Source organism: Hirundo rustica, chromosome 25, assembly GCF_015227805.2.
Source record: "Hirundo rustica isolate bHirRus1 chromosome 25, bHirRus1.pri.v3, whole genome shotgun sequence".
Classification (NCBI taxonomy): Eukaryota; Metazoa; Chordata; class Aves; order Passeriformes; family Hirundinidae; genus Hirundo; species Hirundo rustica.
In genome coordinates, this window is record NC_053474.1 from 2007196 (window position 1) to 2031331 (window position 24136).

General features: G+C 60.2%; 2 protein-coding genes across 3 annotated transcripts; one reads left to right on the forward strand and one right to left on the reverse strand.

The window, feature by feature from the left end:
• Window positions 1-2446: 2446 nt before the first annotated feature.
• LOC120763000 (uncharacterized) lies at window positions 2447-6215 on the reverse strand. Its single transcript, XM_040085971.2, has 14 exons — window positions 6018-6215; window positions 5789-5949; window positions 5533-5692; window positions 5220-5390; window positions 5048-5139; window positions 4799-4956; window positions 4611-4714; window positions 4298-4522; window positions 4104-4189; window positions 3786-3922; window positions 3535-3624; window positions 3225-3433; window positions 2886-3092; window positions 2447-2775 (listed from the first exon to the last, which is right to left on the reverse strand). Exons 1-14 carry the CDS (start codon window positions 6213-6215, stop codon window positions 2488-2490), a joined length of 2286 nt encoding a protein of 761 aa, XP_039941905.1. The 3' UTR covers window positions 2447-2487.
• A 2375-nt stretch (window positions 6216-8590) lies between these two features.
• On the forward strand, window positions 8591-14040 carry TRAPPC3 (trafficking protein particle complex subunit 3). Of its 2 annotated transcripts, XM_040086374.2 has the most exons (6): window positions 8616-8692; window positions 10170-10217; window positions 11160-11257; window positions 11456-11555; window positions 11814-11996; window positions 12442-14040. In XM_040086374.2, the coding sequence occupies exons 1-6, from the start codon at window positions 8651-8653 to the stop codon at window positions 12559-12561; spliced, it is 591 nt and encodes a 196-aa protein (XP_039942308.1). In that variant the 5' UTR covers window positions 8616-8650; the 3' UTR covers window positions 12562-14040. The 2 variants fall into 2 exon arrangements, with proteins under 2 accessions (XP_039942309.1, XP_039942308.1); XM_040086375.1 differs by lacking the exon at window positions 10170-10217 and having other exon boundaries at window positions 8591-8692.
• Window positions 14041-24136: the final 10096 nt, after the last annotated feature.

Here is a 24136-nt window from a genome sequence, read left to right on the forward strand (position 1 = left end):
TGATGTCACCGCAGGCCAGGAGATCCCCTGCCACTCATTCTCCCTCACCTACCAGGCGAACAGGTTTACCTAAATCCCAGCCCTTTCTCTTGGAAGTGCATTCCCCTGACTCAGGGCTGGGGAGCTCCTCAGCAGACAGGGCGGCCCCACTCCGTGATGCTGCAGGGGTAGCCCTGCACCCCAAATCACCTTAAAGTCATCACCCTCCTACAGCCTCCAGCCCTGCACCCTCTCACCCGGCTCAGACAGGGCAGAGGCTTCCCGAAACTCCCAGAGCCTCACCTGCCTGACTCCCCACCAGGGAATGCTGCATGGCCGAGCCTCAGCTCTGGGAGCTGGGCACCCCGGGAGAATGGCAGAGAATGCAACGTCCCAGAGAACTCACAAAGCCAGGATGTGCCCTGGGACAGGAAAGGGGAACGGCCCCACTCACATTGTTGCATGGCTGAGCCTCCAAGGGGCTGCAGCAGCCCCACAGCCCCGTGTTTCCACGGCACACGAGGGGTCTGGCAGAGTGGGACTGGAGCCACTCCATGACACGCTCCAAGGGTGACTACGGGCGACTTCCAAAGCCTCTTTGCCTGTGAGTCCCACGGCATCACCTGGGCCAGATGAGCATCTCAAGGCTCTGGGACAGCCTGGCACTGGGTCCAGCCATGCCCATGGTCCTTCTCCTCTCAGTGGGGTCGTTCTGGAGCAGGGGGCAAGGTGAGGAAGGGGCAACCATGGGTGCTCCAGCAGTGCGACATGAGAGGGCTGGTGAATGCCACGCCAGCCCAAGTCGATGGGCTTATACAAGCAGGGATTGATTGATCACTCTGCTGCAGGCAGAGCCCTGCTGTGTTGGGGTTCTGGGTCCAGCCCCCCCATTCCCGTGGTGCTGGGAACAGCTGCCCTCCCTTGAGCTGATGGAAAATCCGATGAGCTCATGACGAGCACGGCACCCAGCCCTGCCTGCTGCATGCCCCAGCACTCCCTGTGCTCCTCGGGCCTGCAGCAACACTGCCATGGCTCTGTCAGGCCAGTCTGGGCAGGGGGCTGCACCCCGAGGCCCAACAGCTGGCCCTGACACTGACTGTAGGGACCCAAAGGGATCAGCACCCCAAAGTCAAAGGATAACTACTGCCACAGCTCAGCCCTGCCAGCGGGAGCTGACGCTGAGCAAGTCTGGGAGCAAACAGGGATAAGGATGGCAAACAAACCCTGCCAGCACCTCTGAGCAAGGTACTGCGTGGGACACCCCATCCCACCCATTCCCACCTGCTCCCTATGCCTTTGCTCCCACCTCTCTCCTCAGCCCCTGGACTTTGCCCTGGCCCCAGGCTGCTCCCACCCTGCTGCTCTGTGACATTGTGCGACCAGAGCTGAACCCCTGTCCCCAAAACACTCTGAACCCCTGTCCCCAAAACACTCCAGCTGATTCCCACTATCCGTGGGGCAGTGACCCAACGGGATCCTGGGGACAAGTGTCTGTTCCCGTGTCCTGTCCTGAGGTGGATGGATGCAACAGGAATCCATCACCGGCAGCATGTCAGGACAACAACCAGACCCCCAGCATTTTGCCACGGGGCTACACCACGGCCCACGGCAAATCCCAGCTGCTGCAGGACAATCCCCTGTGGGTGTCAGTGACAAATGGGCCAGCAATGGGCTGAGCCACAGCGGGCTGCGCCCTGCCCTGCCACAGCTCGCGCCTGCTCTGTAATTATCCCAAGCCGCATCTGTAATTAGTGTCCTGATGTCATGGGGTCAGGCCTGGGCAGCCCCACGCGCTCCCCGCCACCCCCACCTTGGCCTCCGGCCTCCGGGCTGGAGGAGATCACAGTCTTACAACATCATCCGGAGGAGTTCCTGCCCAGCTCCGGCTCCCCGCCAGCATTGCTGCCGGAATCACATCCCAGCGCTGTTCCACAGCCCCCGAGCTGCTGCAGGGTTGGATCTGTCCCTCGGGACAGCGTAGGGCTTGACCGCTCCAACCACCGCATCTCTGCCCCCTTCCCTGCAGCATCCTGCCCGCTCCCTGGGTCCTGCCTGGGAAGGAGATCCTGCCTCGGAAGAAGGGCCGGTCCCTGCCGTCCCGAGCCTCCCAGGGCTGCCAGTCACCCGCTCCCTCGGCACAGGGAATGCGCTGGAGCAGCCTGGCAGCTATAAATAGAGCGGGAGGCGCAGGCACGTGTGGCCGCAGCACACGCGGGTCCGGCCGGCCGCTGCCCCGCTGTGGGGCACGGGCAGGGTGTGGGGCTGCAGCAGCGCCTGGGGGTGGGACAGCGATGGGAGCATGGTGACAGCACTGAGCAGGGCAGGAGCAGCGTGGTCCTGCTCCGGGGAGATGCCAGCGCTGTGCCGGGAGGATGGAAGGGAGGCCCCACACAGCTGCCAGGGAGCACCAGCGCTTTATTGCGGGGCAGAGAACCACCACGCCGCCCGCGGCACACGGGGTACCTCGCATCCCTTCCCTCTGCCAGCACCCCGTGGCCACCGCTGCCGCTAACACCCGCGCAGGGGCCGGGCCGTGCCGGTGACACTGAACCGGGCGCTCAGCACCTCGGAGGGTGCCCGTGTCTTCTGGCCCGGCTGCTGCCCGCCAGCAAAGAGGGTGAAGGTGCCGGGCTCCAGCTGCCAGTCCTGCGCCCAGACCGCCCGCTGCTCGGCCAGCACCTGGAAGAACAGCTTGGCCTCCCGTCTGGCCGGCACGGCCACACGGCGGAAAGCCACCAGCTGCCAGCGGGGCACCGGCACGGATGACCGCTCCCAGCGCAGGTACAGCTGCACCACCTGCACGGAGGGATGGGAGTCAGCAGGACTCCAGAGCAGTCCCCTTGCAGGGGGAGCTCAGGCACATCTCTGCCCGTACAGCCAGCTCAGTGCAGAGCAGCTGTGCCCACCTCCTCGCTGTCCCGCAGCCCCGTGTTCTCCAGCACCACAGACACAGAGAGGTTGGCACAGACGGGCAGCACTGGGGGGCTCAGCACCAGGTCCCGATAGTGGAAGGTGGTGTAGGACAGCCCATACCCAAAAGGGTAGAGCGGGGCCTCCTGCCCGTAGTAGCGGTATGTCCGTCCCTCCATGGTGTAGTTCTCCATCGGTGGCACCTGTGGGACAAGGGGCAGTGGGACAGGGCAGGGCTGCGCAGGCACAGGCGAGAATTAACCCCGCATCCCACAGCTGCTCCAGCCACCAAGGCAGGGAAATGCTAAGGGTGCGACAAGCGGCCCTGGCCTTACCTGGTGCATGCCTGCGGGCCAAGTGGCCGGCAGCCGGCCAGCCAGGCTGGCCCCGGCCTCGCCCAGCAGAACCCTGGCAATGGCCAAGCCGGTGGCCTGGGCAGGGAAGAAGCAGGCCAGGATGGCGCCCACGCCGTCATGTGCCTGCGCCCAGCTCACGTCCAGGGGCCCCGCGTTGAACAGCAGCAGGATGACGGGGCGCCCAGCGGCTGCAGGGAGGCGGCTGTCACTGGGAGCCCTGTAGTGGCACTGCTGGGATCCCCATGGATGGGGAACACCTGGGTAGGTTGAGGTCCCACAGAGCCCCTACCTGCCTGCACAGCATCCTGCAGCAGCTGCAGCTGGTGCCCCGGCAGGGACAGGTCACTTCGGTCTTTGGCCTCTGTCTCCACATCTACCCCTGGGTGGGGACAGCCAAGGGAGAGCCCCTTACACCCCTGTGGGCAGACAGGGCAGAGGGGCACCGACTGCCTCAGAGGTGGGTCATGGGCACTCCCCCTTTCCCAGAGCACTCCCCTTCCCCTGGCAGTGCCCACCCAGTGCCCTCCCGCTCCCACCTACCTGTCCCCAAGCAGACCAGCACCACGTCAGCTGCCCCCACCACCCTCACCAGCTCTGCCCGCGAGTATTGCTGGCACCGTGGCTCGCTGCAGCCCGCTGTGAAGCTGACATTGGCCCCCAGCATCTCCAGCCCCCTCCTGCACCAGGGAAGAGCAGAGGACACAGGGGCAGCTGTGCCCTGGGGTCGGGGCACAATGGGGACAGCCCCCTTAGCCTGGCCACCAGTCAAGGGCCAAGCAGCTGCAGCAGCAGCCCTGGACGGTGCCCAGAAGAGGGGAACAGGAGAAGGGGACACGAGGTGGGACCACGCTGTCTCACCGGGGAGTGTAGATGTACTGAGGCTCCGGCACTGGTGCGTAGTCCCCAAACAGTACCCGGGGATTGTCAGCAAAGGGACCCACAACCTGCAGAGGGCAGAGGGGTGAGGGTGGGCACCAGCAGCCCTGTGACACCCGTGTGCTGTGGGTGCAGAGCCAGTGTGTCCCCCTGCCCACCACCTTGTAGGGGCTCACCGCAAGGTGCTGGCCGGAGAGGTCCTGGGCCCGCAGGGGCAGCGTCCCCCGCACATTCTTCAGCAGCACAAAGCTCTTGACAGCAGCTTCCAGCGAGAGGTTGCGGTGCTCTGGGCTCTGCACCACACTCAGGTCCAGGGAGCTGTAGGGGTTCATGGCTGGGGGGTCAAATTCCCCTAGCCGCATCCGTGTGTAGAAGAGGGGCCGGACTCGGTCACGCAGCATCTATGGAGACCCCAACACCTCAGTTGTGCTTGGCAGGGGCAGCCCAAGCTCTCTGCCCACACGCCAGGTCCTACTCCACTGGGTTCACCTGCAGCGTGATGTTGCCCATGGCCAGAGCCTGAGGGATGTGCATGAAGACGTTTTTCCTCAGGCCATAGGAGAGCTCCAGGTTGCACCCGGCGTTCACTGAGGCTGCCATGCCAGGGAGAAGGGAGAGCTCCCGTCACGGCTGTGCGACACCTGGGGACTGACCCAATGCCCAGCCCGCGAGCTCACCAACTGCTGTCTCCAGGAAGCTGTGTGTGTAGTGGTGCCCTAGCATGATGAGCTCCACAGCCCCCTCATCGCTCACCACGTACCCATCAAACCCCCACTCGCCACGCAGGATGTCTGTCAGCAGCTTCTTGTTGGCACAAGCGGGAACGCCGTTGATCCTGTTGGAGAGGGGATGGGGCAGCGGGGAGAGCGGGGCACTGGCCATGCCAAGGGCAGCCCAGCCCACGTGGCCCCCACCACGCTCCACACCTGTTGTAGCTGCACATGAAGCTGTAGGAGCCGGCACGCACGCATGCCTGGAACTGGGGCAGGAAGGTCATGCGCCAGTCCCGCTCCAGCACCTGCAAGCGCCACGGCAGAGTGGGGTCAGCACCTGGAGTGCCCCTGCTCTCCTAACACCCCCCTGCCCCGCCGCGCTCGCCTTGGCATCGAAGCTTAGCCTGGAGACGGGGATGTTCTCAGGGCCTCCGTGCACACTGAAGTGTTTGCAGCCAGCGCTGGCCTTGGCGTAGCGGGGGTGCTGGCCCTGCAGCCCCTGCACAAAGCTGCGGGCCAGCTCCCCACTCAGGAACGGGTCCTCCCCATAGGTCTCCTGTCCAGGGCACATGCGGGTCACCTCTGGGAGCCCCGTTCCCACATCCCCACAGCCTGGCAAGCCACGGCCACGTCCAGCTGGTCAGCCACGGTCCTTTGCGGCCCGATCCCAGCCAGGGATCACCCGCCCAAGCCGGCACCTGGTTCCTCCCCCACAGCGGGTGCCTCATGATGTTCAGGACAGGGCTGAAGCAGCTGAGCCCGGTGTGGTCACTGTAGCGGCCAGCAGCAGCAAAGCTGTTGTGCTTGGCTCTCACCTCGGTGGCCGTGGCGTTGGCCACGCGGTAGATGAGCTCGGGGCTGCGGGGACAGCACGGGGGTGTCAGGGTGGTGTAGGCAAGGGGGGGACCTGTCTCACAAGGTCCCATCCCACACCCCGGTCCCCGGTGCTGGTACCTGAAGGCGGCGGCAAGCCCCAGCGCCTGCGGGAAAGCCGTGGCCCAGCCAGGTGCCTCGCCGTCGCCCCGCAGACACTCGGTGTTCCAGTTGTAGGGCGCGATGCCCAACCGCGGGATGGGGGGCGCGGGGCCGTTCCCCATCGCTCCCCCCCTCGCCACCTGCAGGGCAGCGGCGCTGAGCGGGGAATCCCGCGGGGGTCCCCGGGGGGGTCCCGCCGCCCCCTCACCTGCAGCACCAGCTCGGCGGGGCTCAGCCGGCTCAGCAGGTCGTCGAGGCGGCGGTGCCAGGGCAGCGAGGGGTCCCGGAAAGGGAAAGGAGGCGGCTGAGCCCGGACCGTCCCCGCGCCCAGCGCCGCGCTCAGCACCAGGACCCGCAGCCCCAGCGCCGGCACGGCGCGGCTCGGCCCCCGGGATCCGCACGGCATGGCCCTGCCCGGCTCTCGGGATCCGCACGGCATAGCCCGGCTCGGCCCCCGCGATCCGCACGGCTCGGCCCGGCCCGGCCCCGGGGCTCCGAGGCCCCCGCGATGGGCGCGGCGGGGCGGGGCGCGCTGCAGCCGGTCCTGCGCCCACCGGACGGGGCGGAGCGCGGTAGGACGGGATGGGTCAGGGGGGCCCGGGGTTTCGCCAGGTCCCGGCCCCCTCCCGGGCCGATTTGCGAAATTCACCCCGTGCATCGGGGTCTGTATTCGGGGGGCGGCGAGCCCCGAGCCCCGCGCAGCCCGGCCCCGCCGCGGGGACAGACGTGTCGCGGCGTTTCGGTTCCGCCCGTCTCCCGGATCATCTCCCGTGTGCGGGCGGGAACCGGCGGAGCCGCCCGGCGCCGTCAGACCGGCTCTCGGTGCCCTCGGCTGCAGCGGGGCCGGGGAGCAGTAACGGGGGAAGGATCTCCGTGTGCTCGCTGGGTGTTATCATAGGACACTGACTGAGATGCCAGCGCGGCTGCCCCGTGTGCCCCTCATGTCCCCCCAGCTCAGCAAGGGCTGTGTGCACCTCATGCCCTCTAGCTCAGCACGGAGCGACACTGGCAGGGACCTCCGCGGTGACCAGAGTGTCTTCTTACGCTGGGTATCAGGGAAGGGTTCTTCCCCCAGAGAGTGATCGGGCACTGACCAGGCTCTCCAGGGAATGGGCACAGCCCCAAGGCTGCCAGAGCTCCAGGAGCATTAGGACAATGCTCTCAGGCGCAGGGTGGGATTGTTGGGGTGTTCTGTGCAGGACCGGGAGCTGGACTCCATGGGGGTCCTTGCGGGTCCCTTCCAATTCAGGCTGTTCTAGGATTTAATGATCTCCACCGGCCACCAGCACACTGGGGCCACTGGCGGAGAGCACAGGGTGGCATTTGGGACTGGGAGCAAGAGGGGACCTGGCACTGCAGAGCTGGAGACAGGGAGCGCAGACACCCCATCAGCTCACTGGCACGGTGGAGGTGCTGCTGGCAGCCCCCAGCCCAGGACGACCACAGCACGCCCCAGTGCCAGGCCCGGCACCTCGCGGCTAGCTTTGTCCCGGGGATGCAGCCATGTAAGGCAATGCCAGCGGGTCACCGCAGCCCCGCCGGTCCCCACGCTCCTGCTCGGCGGTGACAGCTAGCCAGCTCCCAGCTGCTGGATTCCTGGGCAGCCAGCGGGAGTGGGGGTGTCCCTCTGTGCCCAGAGCATGTCCTGTCCCCTGCACTCGCTCAGTGACAGGTCCGGGACAGCGACATAACGGGATAAATAAATAACTGGAGATTAAATAAATAAGTAAACATTGCCTGGCACAATCTGTCTGGGAGCAGAACGTGGTGCACTGGGAGCCATGCTGGCTTGGGAGGGTTAGGGGAAGCTGGGTTGTTCCAGGGAATATTCCCTGCAGTTCCGGCAGCCCCAAGCCAGGCTGGTTTCTGTGACACCCTGTCATTCGCCCTGTTCTTGCGGGGCCTCACAGGGTGGAAACCTGCTCGTGTTCCACACTGAGCCACAGCCTAAGGTTCCGAGCCTGCCCAATCCTGCCAGCACAGGGCTTGCTTCATCCACCCACGGACGCCAGCTGCCCTTTCCCCAGGAATCAGTCTCTGCCAGGCCCCTGGAGGTGGGCAAGAAAGGCACAGAAATAGCACCCCAGGCTCTGGCTCAAGGAGCGTTTGGGCAATGCTCTCAGGTAGATGGTGGGATTATTGGGGTGTCCTGTGCAGGACCAGGAGTTGGACTTGATCCTTGTAGGTCCCTTCGGGGATAGCTCGGGATATTCCACGATTCTATTCCGATTCCAAGGTGGCACTGTGGGACCAAGGTGGGAGCAGGAGCCCAGCCCAGGTGCACCGGGAGAAGCCCCTTTCCCATGGCGAGACCCTTGCTCTGAGGAGCTATTGAGACAGCAACATCAACCGGGGCTGGGGGAACGCGGGAAGGCCTTTAGGAAGCCGGTAGCACCGGGACCGACCATAGGGAGCAGCAGGAGAGCCACCATTCCATCACCGGCCGGGCAGGGGCCGCACGCTGCCGGCGGACACTCCGGGACAGGTGACCGGGGGGAACGGGAGCGGCGGTCCCGGACCGGGCCCGGCCCAGCGCGGCCTCGACGGCGGCACCGCCACGGTTGCGGCGGGCGGTGGCGCCCCCTAGCGACGCCCGCGACCGTCACCTGACCCCGCTACACGCCGGGATTGGTGGGTGCCCGGCGGTTACGTGTGGCGAGACAGCGTTGCTCTGTGTGCGCGCGTTGTTCTCTGGGATTCGTAGTCCAGCCGGGCGGGCGGGGTGCGGACGGCGGCGCGGCGGGGACTGCGTGTCCCGTGGTGCCCCGCGGTGGTCCCGCGGGTCCATTGGTGCCCCGCGGCGGACGGAGCGGCCGGACCGGGCCGGGCCGGGCGGACACGATGTCGCGGCAGGGCGGGCGCGGCACCGAGAGCAAGAAAATGGTAACGGCGGGGCCGGCACGGCGTGCGCATGGCGTGGGGCACCCGGGGAACCGGCCCGGGGCGGGGGTGATCGGGCCCGGCCCGCAGCGCCCGGTGCGGCGGGGCCGGGCAGCAGGCAGCGGCACCCGGCGCTCCCGTTTATGGGAGGTTTTCACCCAAAACGCTTCCCTGGCCTGTCTCGCTTCCCCTGTCCAGCTCATTCCGCGTTATCGGCCCGGCTGAATCAGGAACTGAGAGATGGAGCCCGCAGCTCCAGAGCTGAACTCGACTGCTGGGTCAAACCAGGTCGAATTCATTATTTTTTAACGCAAAATAAATAATAATAATAATAAAAAAAACCTTGGGGTTTTCTCCCTCTTTGGCCGTAAGGAGGTGCTGGGTTGGGTTTAGCTCCCCCCTCCTGCCTCTCCGCACCCCAGGGGATTCTTTTCTAGGGATTCAGCACCTTAAATACAACGATGATGTAAAGAATTGTGTTAATTCACTGGACACAGTCCTTCCGTAGCCACAGAGCAGGTGCATAATGTGGAAACTTTTCACTTCTCTGCAGTGTCAAATAATAAAAGTACTGGGGAAGCTTTGGGCACTTCAATTACATCAAATGTGCTGAAAACGAACTTTTTTTTTTTTTTTTTTTTTTTTTTTTTTTTTTTTTTTTTTTTTTTTTTTTTTTCCTTCCCCAAATCTGAATTTAAGAGTTTGCCTTATTTTATCAGCTTAAGTTGCCTTTATCAACAACGTCTCAGCAATAAGTGAGATCAGCTCTGGGTGTGTCCGGGCTGATGGCGGCAGGTGGCACCGCCATGGCCTCACACGGTGGCAGCACCTCGGGCTGGGGACAGCTGGATTCCCTCCATCCATCCCCATCCCCATCCCCTCTCCACCTCTGTCTTTATTAAAACGACTGGAACCCTTAAAACCAACACTACCTGTTCTGCATGTCTGTTAAATTCTCTGCCAAGTCTCTGACTCCAGCTGAGCCAAAGGAACTTCCACCTTGTCCTTCTGGTGATGTGAGTTGCCCAACTTGGAGTTTTCCGAGAGGAAAGCAAATTTTTAAGTAAAACTCCCGATGAGTTTGTCAGTTCTTTAGATCCAAAATGGGGCAGCAGCTCCAAGCAGCCTGACTGGTTGTTTTCATACCTGAACTTTAAGGTTTATCCCATTTCCACACCTTTCACTATCCCAGGTTGCTCCAAGCCCCGTCCAACCTGGCCTTGGACACTTCCAGGGATCCACAGCTTCTCTGGGCACCCTGTGCCAGGGTCACACCACCTTCACAGGGAAGAATTTTTTTCCTAATCCAGAAACAAGACAAGGTGGAATTCCCTGTGTCCTCTACAAACCCAATTTCTGTTTGTTTGGGGGTGTTTCCTCTGTGTGTTTGTTGTGGCTTTTGTGTGAACTTACTGTGTTGTCACTTAACTCTGATCTTGTCTCTTTTCCCTCCCTGCCTGCTGCTGCTTTCATTCTCTAGTATTGGTATTTGCCATTCATTTCACCTTCTGCCTCTCTGCAGCTCATGGTAGGTGACAGATCCCAGGTCAGCCCCTGTGATCCCTCTGCATGCCAAAACTGACAGCAGAAACCAGTGCTGGGGGTTTGTTTGTTCCCCAGAACGCTTCCTTTTGCAGAGTTTTGTTCTGCAGCCTGCAGACCTCGTTTATCACCGGTCTGGCTTAATGGCTCCCCAAAAAAATGCTCTTTGACATCATTTAAGGGTGAGGATCAAAGGTAGTGGCTGGGAGAGGAGAACTTTTCCCGTTTTTTACAAATTTTCTGCAAATCTGACAATTGTGCAAAGAAAACGTGAGTGACTTTGGTCCTGGCCAGTCCCAGAGTGGATGTGCACAGCACCTGAGTGCTGAGCTGGCCTGGGTTTGGCCTATTCTGGGTCTGAGGAGCTGATTTCAATCTGTGGAGCAAATTCTGTGCCTGGACAACTTTCTAGGACCAGATGAGTCCTTTGTCTTGGTACAGAATTTCTTAAATCCCCGACTGGAGGAGCATTTTGGGCCTGTTGGAAGGACCAGAGCTGGAGCCTAACGGGTGCTGCCTGCTTGTAACGTGTTCAGAGGGAAGAGTTTGAGTCAGATCTCAGCCCTAGGCCTGTGGGTGAGGTAAATTCAGGGCCCTGGCATGGCATCTCCAGCTATCCAGGAGGTGTTGGTCTCTTTCCCAAAATCCCAGAATGATTTGGGTTGAAAGGGATCTTAAAACTCACCCACTTCCACCGCCTGCCAAGGGCAGGGGCGCCTTCCAGTAGACCATGTTCCTCCAAGCCCTGTTCCGAGGAGAATGAAGTTGTTGCCAGAATTGGAGCTGGGATCTCTCCTTATTAAGCACCAGATTCCTTTGAGACAGCAGGTCCCTGTTCCCCTCTCCGCGCCGAGGGTGGCGGCGCTGGACACGGAGGCAGCGGAGCCCGGGCGGGTTCTGTTGGGTGAATCCCTTTTCCTGTGCGCAGAACTCAGAGCTGTTCACGCTGACCTACGGCGCCCTGGTGACCCAGCTCTGCAAGGACTACGAGAACGACGACGATGTCAACAAGCAGCTGGACAAAATGTGAGTGGATGCACGAGCGGGAGTGGATGTGGCGTGCAGGAGCTGTGTGGGAGCCGGGATCACAGCGGGGATCACAGCAGGGATCACAGCCACATCCCTGTGTGCTCCTCCAGGAGCAAAATCCCGGCAGGCTCAAGTTATTTGACACAGATTAGACTTTGTTGTCTTTCTAAAGCTGTTGCTCTGGTCCCTTCACAGGGGTTACAACATCGGTGTCCGGCTCATCGAGGATTTCCTGGCCCGTTCCAATGTTGGGAGATGCCACGACTTCCGTGAAACTGCGGATGTTATTGCAAAGGTAAATGTCCAAGCACGGCTTTGTCAGGTTTTCTTGGGGTTTCTCACATGAGGATGGAATATTTGCTACTCACGGGATTGTTCTGAGAGTTTGATGAAGATTTTAGGGCGGCAAAAAAAAAAAGCTTTAGCCCAAGTACTGCTGGCTGGTGGGAACTGGAAGAAAGGAGAGATGTTTGCAACCCCCTTGAGTAATTTTACAAAGATCAAAGCCGAGCTGTTGCCTCACTGTTCTTGTTCCTCCTGTTTGCCACAACAGGTTGCATTTAAGATGTACCTGGGCATCACTCCAAGCATCACCAACTGGAGTCCTGGGGGTGATGAGTTCTCCCTGATCTTGGAAAACAACCCCTTGGTGGACTTTGTGGAGCTCCCTGACAACCACTCAACCCTCATCTACTCCAACCTGCTCTGTGGGGTGCTGCGAGGTGCCCTGGAAATGGTGAGCCAGTCTCTCTTCCCTTGGGATGGCTGTATGGATAGCCAGGTGTCAGCAGATGCTTCAGTTCTGGTCCGTGTCCATGACTTCTGGGTTTGCTTGGGATTTGAAATGCATTCCCAGGAGAAGGGCAGAGCTGCAGGAGCACTTGGCTGCTGTCATGGGTGGCAGCTGAGGCCCAGAGGTGGTGCCTGAACCCCTTCAGCTCACAACCCAAGCACTTGTACCTCGCTTATTTGGGTGGAGCTCCAAAAGCCTCACTCTGCAACTGCTGTGAGCTCTGGCTGGGAATTGGACGGGATTTGAGAGCTGTGTCTCAAATGTAGAGCCCTCTGTGTCATGTCATGCCCTTAGAGCCTTTAAGCTGGTGCTCTAGGCTCATTCAGTCCCTGGAGAAGCTGCTGTGAAGAGGGAGTTACCAGCTCCTCTCTCCTCTTCCCTCGCTTAGGTGCAGATGGCTGTGGATGTGAAGTTTGTCCAGGACACCCTGAAGGGCGACAGCGTCACAGAAATACGGATGAAGTTCATCAGGAGGATTGAAGACAACCTTCCAGCTGGGGAGGAGTGAACCACGGCCCCGTCTCGCTGGGGACTGGAGGGACCAGCTGGGTTTGGCCATTAGCTTTCCTCACAGATCCACAGGGATCTCCTGCCCCTGCACACTCAGACTGACTCACTGACTATCTCAGATGTTATTTTCTTCTACTCTCACTTCCATCCTCTGTAGAAGACGATTGTCTGGTTGGTGTTTATTTCCCAGGTTCATTCTGAAGCTTTTTCATCAGGTGTTGTCCTTTTCCCTCCCCCTGGGGGCTTCCTACGCTCAGTTTCCAGTTGTGACCTGGGTTGTGTGAGAACCACTGCTCAGACTCCAGGAGAGCTCCAGTCTCTCTGCATCTGTGTTGCTGTTGGATGGCCAGAATTGGAGACCAAGCTACAAGAGCCCACTGATTCCCTGCTAAACCCTGTCCTTCCTTAAATGAGGTGTTTAAAATCCGTTTGAAGATGTGTGTAGTGTTTCTGTAGATCAAACTGGCTTCCTGCACTTGGTTCTGAAGTCACTGGCAAATGCAGGCTTGATCCCAAGGGGTGAGGGGAGCCGTTGGAGTGCTGGCACCAGAGTTGGCTCTGCTCCAGGGGCTGTGGCACCACAGAAATCTGCGAGTTCCATTTCCACTGGCCTTTGCAGTGTCCCTCCCCCAGGAGCTTCACCACTCCCCTCTCGGGAGGGGAGGAGGTCAAACTCCAGTGGAGCAGCAGGAACTATTTTACATGGAGAAAGATTGGCTAAAATGGCATTGGTGCTGCACAGTGGGCACAGCCCAGGGCTGCAGGGGAGTCACTGAGTGAGAACCAACTCAGGTTGAGGCCTGGGAGGTCTTAAAGACATTTCAGGCTCTGCTCTGCTGTTGGGGATGTAAAGGCTGCATGGTGTGAAGGTACTGGGGTTTGTTCTCACTGGTGTTCAGGCTACAGCAGAATTTCCCACTTACTTGGCACTTGCTGCTCTGAAAAATGAATACATAAAGAGGTATTAGATAACAAAAAGCGAGAGATTGGAACACGAGCTTCCTCTGCCGCCCAGAGCCAGAGAACACAACCAGGCATTGGGTTCCCAAATCACTTCACGTAGCATGAAGGCACAGCCCCTCGAGGTCTTTGTGAGCTCCACAATTTGTGTCGGTTGATGCCCGAATGTGAGGTGAGAGGGAGCAACCCACTGCTTGTGCTGCTCTTTTTCTGGCTTTTCTGGAGGCATGTGGGGTCATCTGGCACTGGATGGCTTACCCTGTCCCTTTCTTGGCCCCAAAGAGTCCCTTTGGTTGCCCCGTGTGACATGTGCCCTGTGAAGGGACAGTGAGTGGTTGTAAGAGCCGTCAGAGGCATGGTGGTGGCCCGACAGTGGCAGGTGGGTGTTGGTGGCAGAGCTGCCACGTGGTCACGTTGCAGAGCTCAAAACCATCCCTTATTTCTCATTGTTGACCATTCCAAATCACTTTAAAGCTGCATTTTAGAAGTAATTGCATTAAAAGAACGTCAGTGTCAATTCTTTGGTCTCCTCTTGCCTGTGTCCTGCGGGTGGGTGCCGATGGGGAGTGGCAGCAGGGGCTCAGCCCCTGAGGCTGGCAGGGTGAGGGTGCTGACAGGGTGCCCAGGACTGGCAGGGTGACGGCAGCGCTGCACCAAGAATTCCTGGCTGCCGGCGGGCCTGGAAGCTGCTGCCTGGAGGAACCTGCCCAGACTTCCACACACAGAGGGACTGGGGGCAGACGCTGGCTTCAGCTCTGTGACTCCACTGTGTGCTCTGCTGGGACTCTGCTGCCAGCCCGAGGCAGCTGCTGCAGAGCCAAGATTCTCTGTGGGCATCTTCAGTGGCAAAAAAATCACCTGGAGGGGCATCTGAGCCTCCTCTGCTGCCAGCTCGGTGCTGCTCCATGGCCTCCATCGGCCGTGTGGTGCTGCTGCCAGGAGTGTGGGGACAAGGAACAGCAAGGGCTGCTCTCCAGGAGAGGTTGATGGTTCCCTTTCTTGTGTAGGTGCTCCCCAGGAGCCCTGCTCTGGTGGGATCTGTGCTCCGTGCTCCTGGGCATTCCCTGCTGGGGGTCACGCTGCAGTCACGCTCAATCCCGAGCACTGAGTGCCCAGGACTGTGCCCCGATCTCTGCCAGCCCCGAGGATGGGGAAGTGGCAGCTTTTGCAATAAAGTGTGTTTTTCCTCTGGAGCTGGCGAGCACCACGTGCTGCCGGCCCGGCCAGGAGCAGGAGCCAGGCAGGGCGGCCCCAAACAGCCCCAGCGTGCACCCGGCTCCTGAGGCTGTGTCCTGGGGGTATTGAGCTGCCTTGTCCTCACCCCTGCAGAGAGTGGATCCCCGACTCCTGCTCCCAGCCCCTTGGGAATTACAGTAATTTGCTGGGGCGACAGGGTCAAAACCAGCCCAGACCTTCTGGAAGAACAAAAAGCAGAAATTGCATTAAGTAAATTAAAACTGTCTACTACTGAGCAGCTCGCTGCAGACGAGGGAGAATATGCAAAAAGCTCTGTTTGAAACCTACTAAATATTACCATGTGCTGTTTATAGGAAACAAATGGGGAAAGGCATCTGCATCAATAAACCCCAACGTGGCTGGGCTTGGACTGAAGCCTTTCCACGGCTCTCGGTTATTGAATACCCGTCGCTTTCATGTGGTGCCAGCCCTGACCCCTGACACATACCGCGGAGGGGAAAGTTGACTTGTGGGAATAATAGACATTCCTAGTGAGCGATTTAACCTGGCAGGAAAAGAGGCGACTTCCAGCCTCTCACATCCCTGTGTGATATTGGAGATGACAATAGCAACAAGTCAAGGGGGGGGAGGCGGGGCGTGGGGTGGGAGCGGTGCCCCAGAGCGACGCTGCGGTGCCTGGGGTGAGCCCCACATCCAGCCCCGTGTGCCCTCACCAGCCTGAGCACCCTGTGGTGGCATTGGCCACGGCACTGAGGCTCCCAGCCACAGCCCAGACTCCCACAGCAGCAGGATGCAGGAGGTCGGTGGAGCGCCTGCAGAGGTGGAAGGAGCTTTCCAGCTCTTGTCGAGCACGCTGGAAGGAGCTGAAGGTCATCGTGTGCCTCACAGGGTGAAGGGTGAGGGTTTAAACCAATTCATGTCCCCAGCGTGGAGACAACCTGGCCAGTTGGAAAACCTGGACAACCTGGCTGCTGCTCCTGGCTGGTGGCAAGTCCCAGCCACAAGCCAGGTAGTCCTGTCCCTTCTTCCAGTGGGAGGCAGAGCTCCCAGCCCCACTCCTGTCACCCAGAACAGGCTGGGTGACATCCCTGGGCTCTGTCCACACCTCACAATCCAGCACTTGGCTGAAGGGGCAGCGATGGTGCCGGGAGAGGATCCTGGATGGGACAAGAGGATCTCTCTGGGAAAGAAGTGTTTCCGGGCCGGTGTCCTCACTGCTGGGGCAGCTCCCACAGCTTTCAGCCAGATGTGCTTGGCCAGGGTGCCGAGCACTCGCTGAGGCCGTGCGAAGGATGTTTCACCCACGAGGGCTCGTGCACCAGGGATGGGTGGCAGGGCTGGCACGGCGCCGGGGGACAGAAGCAGCCAAGGTGCGGTGGAGCCAGCGGGGGCAGGCAGGTACAGCCCCTCGGGGGCTCTGGCCCCACATCCCTTAAAGCACCTGCCACATCCAGCTGTGGGATTCTCGGGCCGCGGGTACCGCTCAGGTACGGATCCAACTCCCCCCAGATTCCCACCTGTGGCCGACCTGGCCGAGCATCTCCCCACTCTTGGCTCCACACTGGCACCAAATCCACGAGAACACGTTCTCTGGCTGATAATGATCTGGCGAGTTTGGCTACCTGGATGTTTTTATAACCCTTCCTGGGCCCCTGGGCCGGCTGCAACACGTGTTTGGCTATCCTGGGAGCGCGGGCAGCTGACAAAATCCTCTCGCAAGGCACGGCCACGCTGCACCCCCCTGCCCTGGCCCAAGGGCAATTTCCAAAGCTGGGAATGCCTCTGGCAGCGGCGCCGGGTCAGGGCAGCCCTTTGGCGACGTTCCTTGGCACCCGCCCTCCCGCAGCATCCTTTGCCAGGGCGAGGAAGAGGAGGAGGTGGCTGCAGTTCCTCCCTCGGGTCAGGGGACACAGGAGCAGCCCCGGCAGCGCTGCTCGGAGCTGAGCCACATTCTGGTGGCGTTTGGTATTTGGGGTGACGGGAAGGAAGCTCCATTGTTCCTCTTTTATTGTTTTGTGTTTCCTAAGCGGGATCGGCACCCTCCTCCCACGCTCTGCCCGGCCGCGGAGCGGATCCAGCCCTGTGAACGCCAACGCTGCGCCGGAGGCGGCTGCTGAGTCCTGGGCGAAGGGGAAATGCAGCGAGAATTATCCTCGCTCCAGCACAGACAGGCCAGCACAAGCACGTGCAGGGATGGCGAGTGGCCGAGGCAGGGACACGACTCATCTCAGTGTCCCCGTCCCTTCTCAGCTCTCTGCTCCCGGGTCTCCGTGGTGCTCTCTTCCTCCCTGGGGCCATTCCGGCAGCGGCAGCTCTTCAGCTGCAAGGGGAAGGACTGATGCAGCCGCAGGGAGGGAGGGTGACATCGGCCACGCCACCATTCCCAGCCCCACGGCACAGCCCTGTGTGGACACTGGTGCTCCCCCGACGTGGGACAGTCCAGTCCCCTGTACCTCCTTCCCCCCACGCCCCCAAACCCCAACACTTCAAACCACAGCTCTGCTGTCCCACCAGCAGCACCTCCATTCCCCTCAGCTGCCGGGCTGTGGGATGGCACAAGGACAGCATCCTTTGGGATCCACCCAAAACCGTGCTGGGGTGCCCCTGGGATGGGAACAGCGCTGGCTTTGCACCATAAACACCGAAGCCGTGAGCTCACTGGACCCTAGGGCAGCGGGGCAGGGCAACGCCGCTCCAGCCTTCCCGAATTTCCACAGGAAAATTTCCATTTTCCCAGCTGCAGCCAGGATTCGGAGAGCCCAGCGTGCTGGGTTTGCCCAGAGGCTGCTCGGGAAGCTGCTGATGCTGAGCAGCCTTGGCCCGCAACGAGAGCCAGGAGCAGGCAGGAATTTCGATGAGAAGTGTTTCTTTTCTTTTAAAATAGTTTTAATTGTGGCTTAGGAGTCTCTGGAATGGTCGCTCTTTCCCTGAGCCTGTGGTGAATGAGGGGTCTGGAGCTGGCAAAAGCGGGTTTGATATAATTTTGTCGCTCAACTTCTTACAGTGTAGATAATTCACACCAAGAAAAATAGGATTAAAAACACTCTACAACGATTTAGGTGGAAATGGGGAGAGAAAAAGGAAGGGAGGAAGAAGTCAGGAATGCGAGGGGGTAAGGGACACTCCCAAGCTGAGTCACCAGGCACAGAGAGGAACCCTTTACTAAATTTAGCCTCAGATTGGATCAGTGGATTAAGTCTAAAGGATTTACCAACTCTTAATCATAACAATACCTCATTAACACAGCAACAGCAGCACCTGATCAATTGAATAATTTAACTCCTACAAAAAAACTCAAACGGGATTTTCTATAACCATCACTCTAACTGAATTGTAAATCTAAAGCAGCAACATCCACAGCGTGCACACACATGGGCGTAAAGAGCCTGCAGAAAGGAACAGTCCCAAATTCCCCTCAAGTTCAGCAAAATACTCACATTGATGCATCTTCTCGACACGAAGGGTAGAGCCCCGTGGGGTGGGGGTACCCGCCCAGGCTCCGTCATCATCGCTGCTCCTCTGGGGATCACACACAGGATGAGCTCCAAAGAGGAATTCTGCTCTGAGGAGATCCTGGCACAGCTGCTGCAGCCCAGGAGAGCTCCAGGCTGTCACTCAGGACCACTGGTTACAGGGTTGTGAGATGACAGACTGCAGGCATCAGTGAATTCCCATCCTAGGCTCAGTCCCAATTGGTAGCTAAGGGAATTTTCCTCCAAGTGTCCAACAGCTAAAATACGATTCCACTCAGGCTGTTTTTCAGCAGAAAAAAATAAAGTCTTGAAGCTGTTGGTGAGAGAAAACAAGAGCTCCTGAGAGACCAGGAATTCTGGGAGCAGAGAGGGTTCCTGATAAGCTCAAGGAGAGCCACCTGCCCAGAAAAATAATTTACATTAAAAAACGATACATTAATTAAAGTGGAGACTTAATGAGCAAGGCTGTCCCTGATCCCACCCCATCGCCCCAACCCTGACCCCATCCCCGATCCCATCCTGTCCCTGCCATGGCAAGGGGCTCAGCACAAGCAGCACTGAACCAGATGCCTGGATATCCAGGGATGGCTGCAGTCAATCCTTCCAAACAGTCCAGTTAATAGAGAAACGAGAAAACAATTTGTAAACTTAAAACCAATCCCCTCCCTGAACGAAACGGAGCCCCAGACGTCCCTTGCAGCCCCAGGATCCCGTTGGCTTCTCCCTGCCCGTCACACGCAGACACGGGAGCTGACTCGGGAGAAGTGCTCGCCAGAACAATGTCTCTCTTTTTACAGCAAAAAAATATTGATTTTATTTTAATTAGCGCTAGCGCTTCCATCCAAGAGCTCCGGGAGAGGTTGCCAGGCGCTTGGCTGGCTCTGCCCTGGGCTGTGGCTCCTTGTCCCTGTCCCATGGCAGGCACAGAGCCCCCCACAGCTGCCCGCGTGCCCCGGCTGGAGCCAGCGGCTGCCCGGGGCTGGGATCAGCCTTGTGGCCTCTTGCCCAAGCTCTCGGCCGGGGCTGTCGCTGCTCCCCAGGCCCCGCAGCGCCGGGGCCATTGCTGGGAAGGCTCTTGAGCAAGATGCCACCGAGGAGCTGGAGGGTGTTCCCTGCCAAGGGGAGAAAATCCAGCGGCTTCCTCGAGCATGGAACGCTGGAATGACCTGGTGGGACCTCTGCTTGCCTCGTGCTGAGGAGCCCGGAGGGGACACAAAGGCGATGGGGCTGCCCTGGTCTCCTGCATCCCCCCAGCCTCCTTCAGTCCCACATCCCCTTTACTCCAGGGTTCAGCATCCCTCCGTCCCACACTCCCGCATCCCCCAGGCCGGGCAGGGCGCAGAGTGCCGTGCTGCGGGTGCTGGCTGGCCGGGAGCCGGCGAACCGAGCGTTAACCGGGACATTCCGGGGAGCAGAGCCCCAGGAATGAGGAAGCCGGAGCTGGTACCGTGGTGCAGAGGGCTTTGGCACGGGCTGTGGAAAATGGAGGCCTAGAGAAATGTGACAGCAGGCTGGCCTGGCCGGCAGTACCACACAGGCATAGTTAAGCCTTCAAGCCTGCCATTGTTCTCCCCTAATTATTCCCACTCCCTGAGTATTACACCCCATAATTCAGGAAAGCTGAGTAATGGAAGAAACAACAGCAATTTTAATCTCTCAGTACCGGTGGTCTCCACCAAAAAAATGCTTTCAAGAGCTCTGCGGTTGCGACTTCCTCGGTTTGGTGGGCAGTGCAGGGGAGGGGGAACACGGCCACCGGCCTGTGGGTGCTCGGCTAGGACCGGGGGCGAGGGGGCCAGCAGGGATGGGACCAGGACCTGGCTCCAGGTGATGGGAGAGGAGCGTGCTGGATGCTGGGAGCATCCCCACCGGGTTCCACGTGAGCCCCACGCTGGCAGCTGGGCTGGCATTGGGGTGATTCCAGCTGGGGGACAGCCCCTTGTCCCCTGCACGGGGGGACCTGGTGTCCGTGGAGGGGAGGACCAGAGCTGGGCAAGGCACTCTCATTGTCACCGCTGTGTCTTCTGTTCTCGGCTAAACCACACAGAGCTGGGCAACAGTTTTTTGGTCAAAACATGTTTTCCTTCCTGGGAACTGGCTTTCAGGAAAGGAAATTCTGAACTCCCTAGAAATGCTCTTGCTTTTTGACAAAAGCCACTGCGGGTTTGTTTCCTAAGGAGCGAGCCCGGGGTAAACACATTCCCGATCCTGCAAGGGATGAGACCAGGAGCCAGCACTGGTAGCACCAGGGTGCTTTGGAGACCCCCCACATGGGCAGGAGGGACCCCCAGCCCTGCCTGTGCCCCTCTGCCCACTCCAGCACCCCTGGCCGAGTCTAAGCACCTGCACTGTCTCTCCAGCCCTGTTCCCACTCTGAGCATGAGTATTGTGATTGGTCAGTCAGAATGAGCCTTTGTCTGATTTAGCATCACCTGCTCATCAGATCTGGGGGTGCAGGAAGAGGAGCATGGGCAGCAGTGCCCTCAGTGGGGCCAGAACAGATGCAGTGAGCTGGGATCTTTGGGGAGCAACTCGAGGCCAGGGTGTCTGCCAGCCTTCATCTATTCCTCCATCCCTCCATCCCTCCCTCCTTCCATCCCTCCATCCCTCCATCCCTCCATCGCTCCATCCCTCCATCCCTCCATCGCTCCATCCCTCCATCCCTCCATCGCTCCATCCCTCCATCCCTCCATCCCTCCATCCCTACATCCTTCCATCCCTCCATCCTTCCATCCCTCCATCCCTCCATCGCTCCATCCCTCCATCCCTCCATCGCTCCATCCCTCCATCCCTCCATCCCTCCATCCCTACATCCTTCCATCCCTCCATCCTTCCATCCCTCCATCCCTCCATCCTTCCATCCCTCCATCCCTCCATCCTTCCATCCCTCCATCCCTCCATCGCTCCATCCCTCCATCCCTCCATCCCTCCATCCCTCCATCGCTCCATCCCTCCATCCCTCCATCGCTCCATCCCTCCATCCCTCCATCGCTCCATCCCTCCATCCCTCCATCCCTCCATCCCTACATCCTTCCATCCCTCCATCCTTCCATCCCTCCATCCCTCCATCCTTCCATCCCTCCATCCCTCCATCCCTCCATCCCTCCATCCCTCCATCCCTCCATCCCTCCATCCCTCCATCCCTCTCTCCTCGGCTCTGAGGTGCAGTAAAAGCACCAAAATTAGCTCAGGTCTGCCGTGCCCCAGCTTCCTGTCGGCACAACATTCACCCGCTGTGAACTACCACGGCCATATTCCCTCCTCTTGGAGGTTTTGGCAGTAGCGATGCTCACTGAAGCAGTGAAGCCACAGGGCCAGGCAGGGACCTGACACACTGAGGAGCCCATCAGGGCCGTGCAGGGATGGCTCTGGAGCCCAGGGGGCAAAGCCAGTGCTTTTGAGACACAGCTCAGCACCACCTCTCAGCAGCTGCTCTGAAGTTTGTCTAGCGAAACAACAGGAGGTCGCATCCCTCAGCCCAGGTACAAGCTGGGACGACGGCCCTGCCACCCTGGGGCCGCGTGAAAAGCCACCAGCCCTAAGGGACAGATCACCCCACTGCCACCCCTTAGCGCTGACCCTAGTGACACGCAGCTCAGCCTGCCACTCGTGGCACATGCCCCCAGCCCCGAGGTGACCCTGCAGGGCAGGAGGGGTGGGACGGGGTGGCCGAAGGTGACGGCGGGCGGTGGGCGCTGCCTCTGTGTGGTCTGAGCCATCTGGATGCACTTAGGGCAATACTGCAGCAATTGCGGAAAGATCAAAAACTCTTCAGGCCAACCTTGATTCCCGGTGCATTTTTTGCATTTTTGAGGACTCCAGTCTATAACCTGACAGCGGGAGGGGTGTTGCCTGCACGGCCCCGGAGATCTCCTCACGGTGCTGCCAGATTCTGGGAGTGACGCCTGGGATCCTGGGAATGACCCTGATGAAACGCTGTTGGGTTTTTTGCCTTTACCCAGCACTGCTTCTGCTGGGGTGGGGTCAAATCCCTGAGCAGGACCCTGCTGAGACCCAGCTGCTCCCCTGCTCACAGTGACAGGAGGGGACATTCCCGGTGTCCCCATCCCTGGGCACAGGGGAGATGCCAAGAAGCAAATGACAGCCGCACCTAGCCTAGGGAACGGCGCGGTGCCATCCATCCTCACCCCCCTCCTGGGGCTTCCCATCCCCTCCCAAACTCAGTTGGGGAAACTTTGGGGAATTTCTTGGGCACTGGTGCTGTACTGGACACGCTGGAGCTCCACTGTCACCTCTGACCCAGGGGATTCCCTGCAGTGATGAAAACCACGGTGAGGCAGGCTGTGCCCCTGCAGCCCGTGGCACTGCAGCACTCGACAGCAGCTCCTCTGAGATGTGGCAATTAATTGTTGGTAATTAATTGTTAGCTCAGCCCTTGTGCCCCTGCAGAGTAATGGAGAGGGCACAGGGGGGTCAGAGGGGGCACAGGGGTGTCAGAGAGAGCACAGGGGTGTCAGAGGGAGCACAGGGGGCTCAGAGAGAGCACAGGGGTGTCAGAGGGAGCACAGGGGTGTCAGAGGGAGCACAGGGGGGTCAGAGAGAGCACAGGGGGGGTCAGAGGGGGCACAGGGGAGTCAGAGGGGACACAGGGGTGTCAGAGTGGGCACAGGGGTGTCAGAGTGGGCACAGGGGTGTCAGAGGGAGCACAGGGGGGTCAGAGGGGACACAGGGGTGTCAGAGGGGGCACAGGGGTGTCAGAGGGGACACAGGGGGGTCAGAGGGGGCACAGGGGTGTCAGAGTGGGCACAGGGGTGTCAGAGTGGGCACAGGGGTGTCAGAGTGGGCACAGGGGGGTCAGAGGGAGCACAGGGGGGGTCAGAGGGGGCACAGGGGTGTCAGAGGGAGCACAGGGGGGTCAGAGAGAGCACAGGGGTGTCAGAGGGAGCACAGGGGGGTCAGAGGGGACACAGGGGGGTCAGAGAGAGCACAGAGGAGGTGGGCCCTGCTCCCATGCCAGTCCTGCCCGTGCTGACTGACTGGTTCAGTCATTAGCAGGAGTTGGGGCCGTTTGGCTTTTCCCTTCTCCTTCTGGAAAGGAGCCACTTACTGTTTTACAACTAAAATAACAAATTATTTCATAGAGGCTGGAGCTGCCGGGAGCTCTTGGGCCATGGTGCTGCACTGGGGCAGGCACAGGCCCCCTCCCTGTGCTGGCACAAGCCACGTCCCAGGGTCCCTAAAAAGAGCCTATGTGGAGCACACAGCTCCCAGCAGCACGGGCAAAGGGGGCACAAGGGATGGAGAACGAGAAAATGGAGCAGCAGGGCAACATCTGGTGTGTGCCCACGATTGTCTGCCCCTGGTGATGCCCATCCCTCCGTGGGGACACCATCCCTGGGGGTGCCCAGGGACCCTCGGCGCTGCATTCAGCTCTGCAGGGGGAACAGGCTCCGTGCAGCGCTGCAGCTGCAGCGGCCCCAGCCCCCCCCGGGTGGCACCTGCATCCTGTGGCAATGCCACATCCCAAGCACTTGGCTTCCTCTGGGAAAGGGATGCGGAGCTGTGCCCCAGCTTCCTCTGCCGGGGAGGGCGATGGGAACCAGCCCTGGTGCCCGCTCCCTGCCCTCCCCTCCGGAGCTGCTCACGCACTGTCTGGCCCTGCAGACGGATCTCAGAGAGCTGCAGGATGCGGCACCCACCAGACAGGGCCCCCCACGCCCCCTTCCCCAGGGCGAGCTGCTGACAGCCCCAACAATGTGCAGCTGATAAAATCCCTACGGCCGCGCTTGCCCTTCCCTGTCCGTGCCCACTGTGGCCCCAGTGCCAGCCGGCTGCTGGGGGATGGATGGGAGCTGGAGGAGCTGAGCTGGGGGTGCCAGGAGCTCAGAGCCTGCCAGGGCCTGGGCTGATGTCTGTGCTCTGCCAGCCTGACCTCCTCGGAGAATGACCCCCGTAAAATGAAGCAGCAGCTGCTTGGTGGAT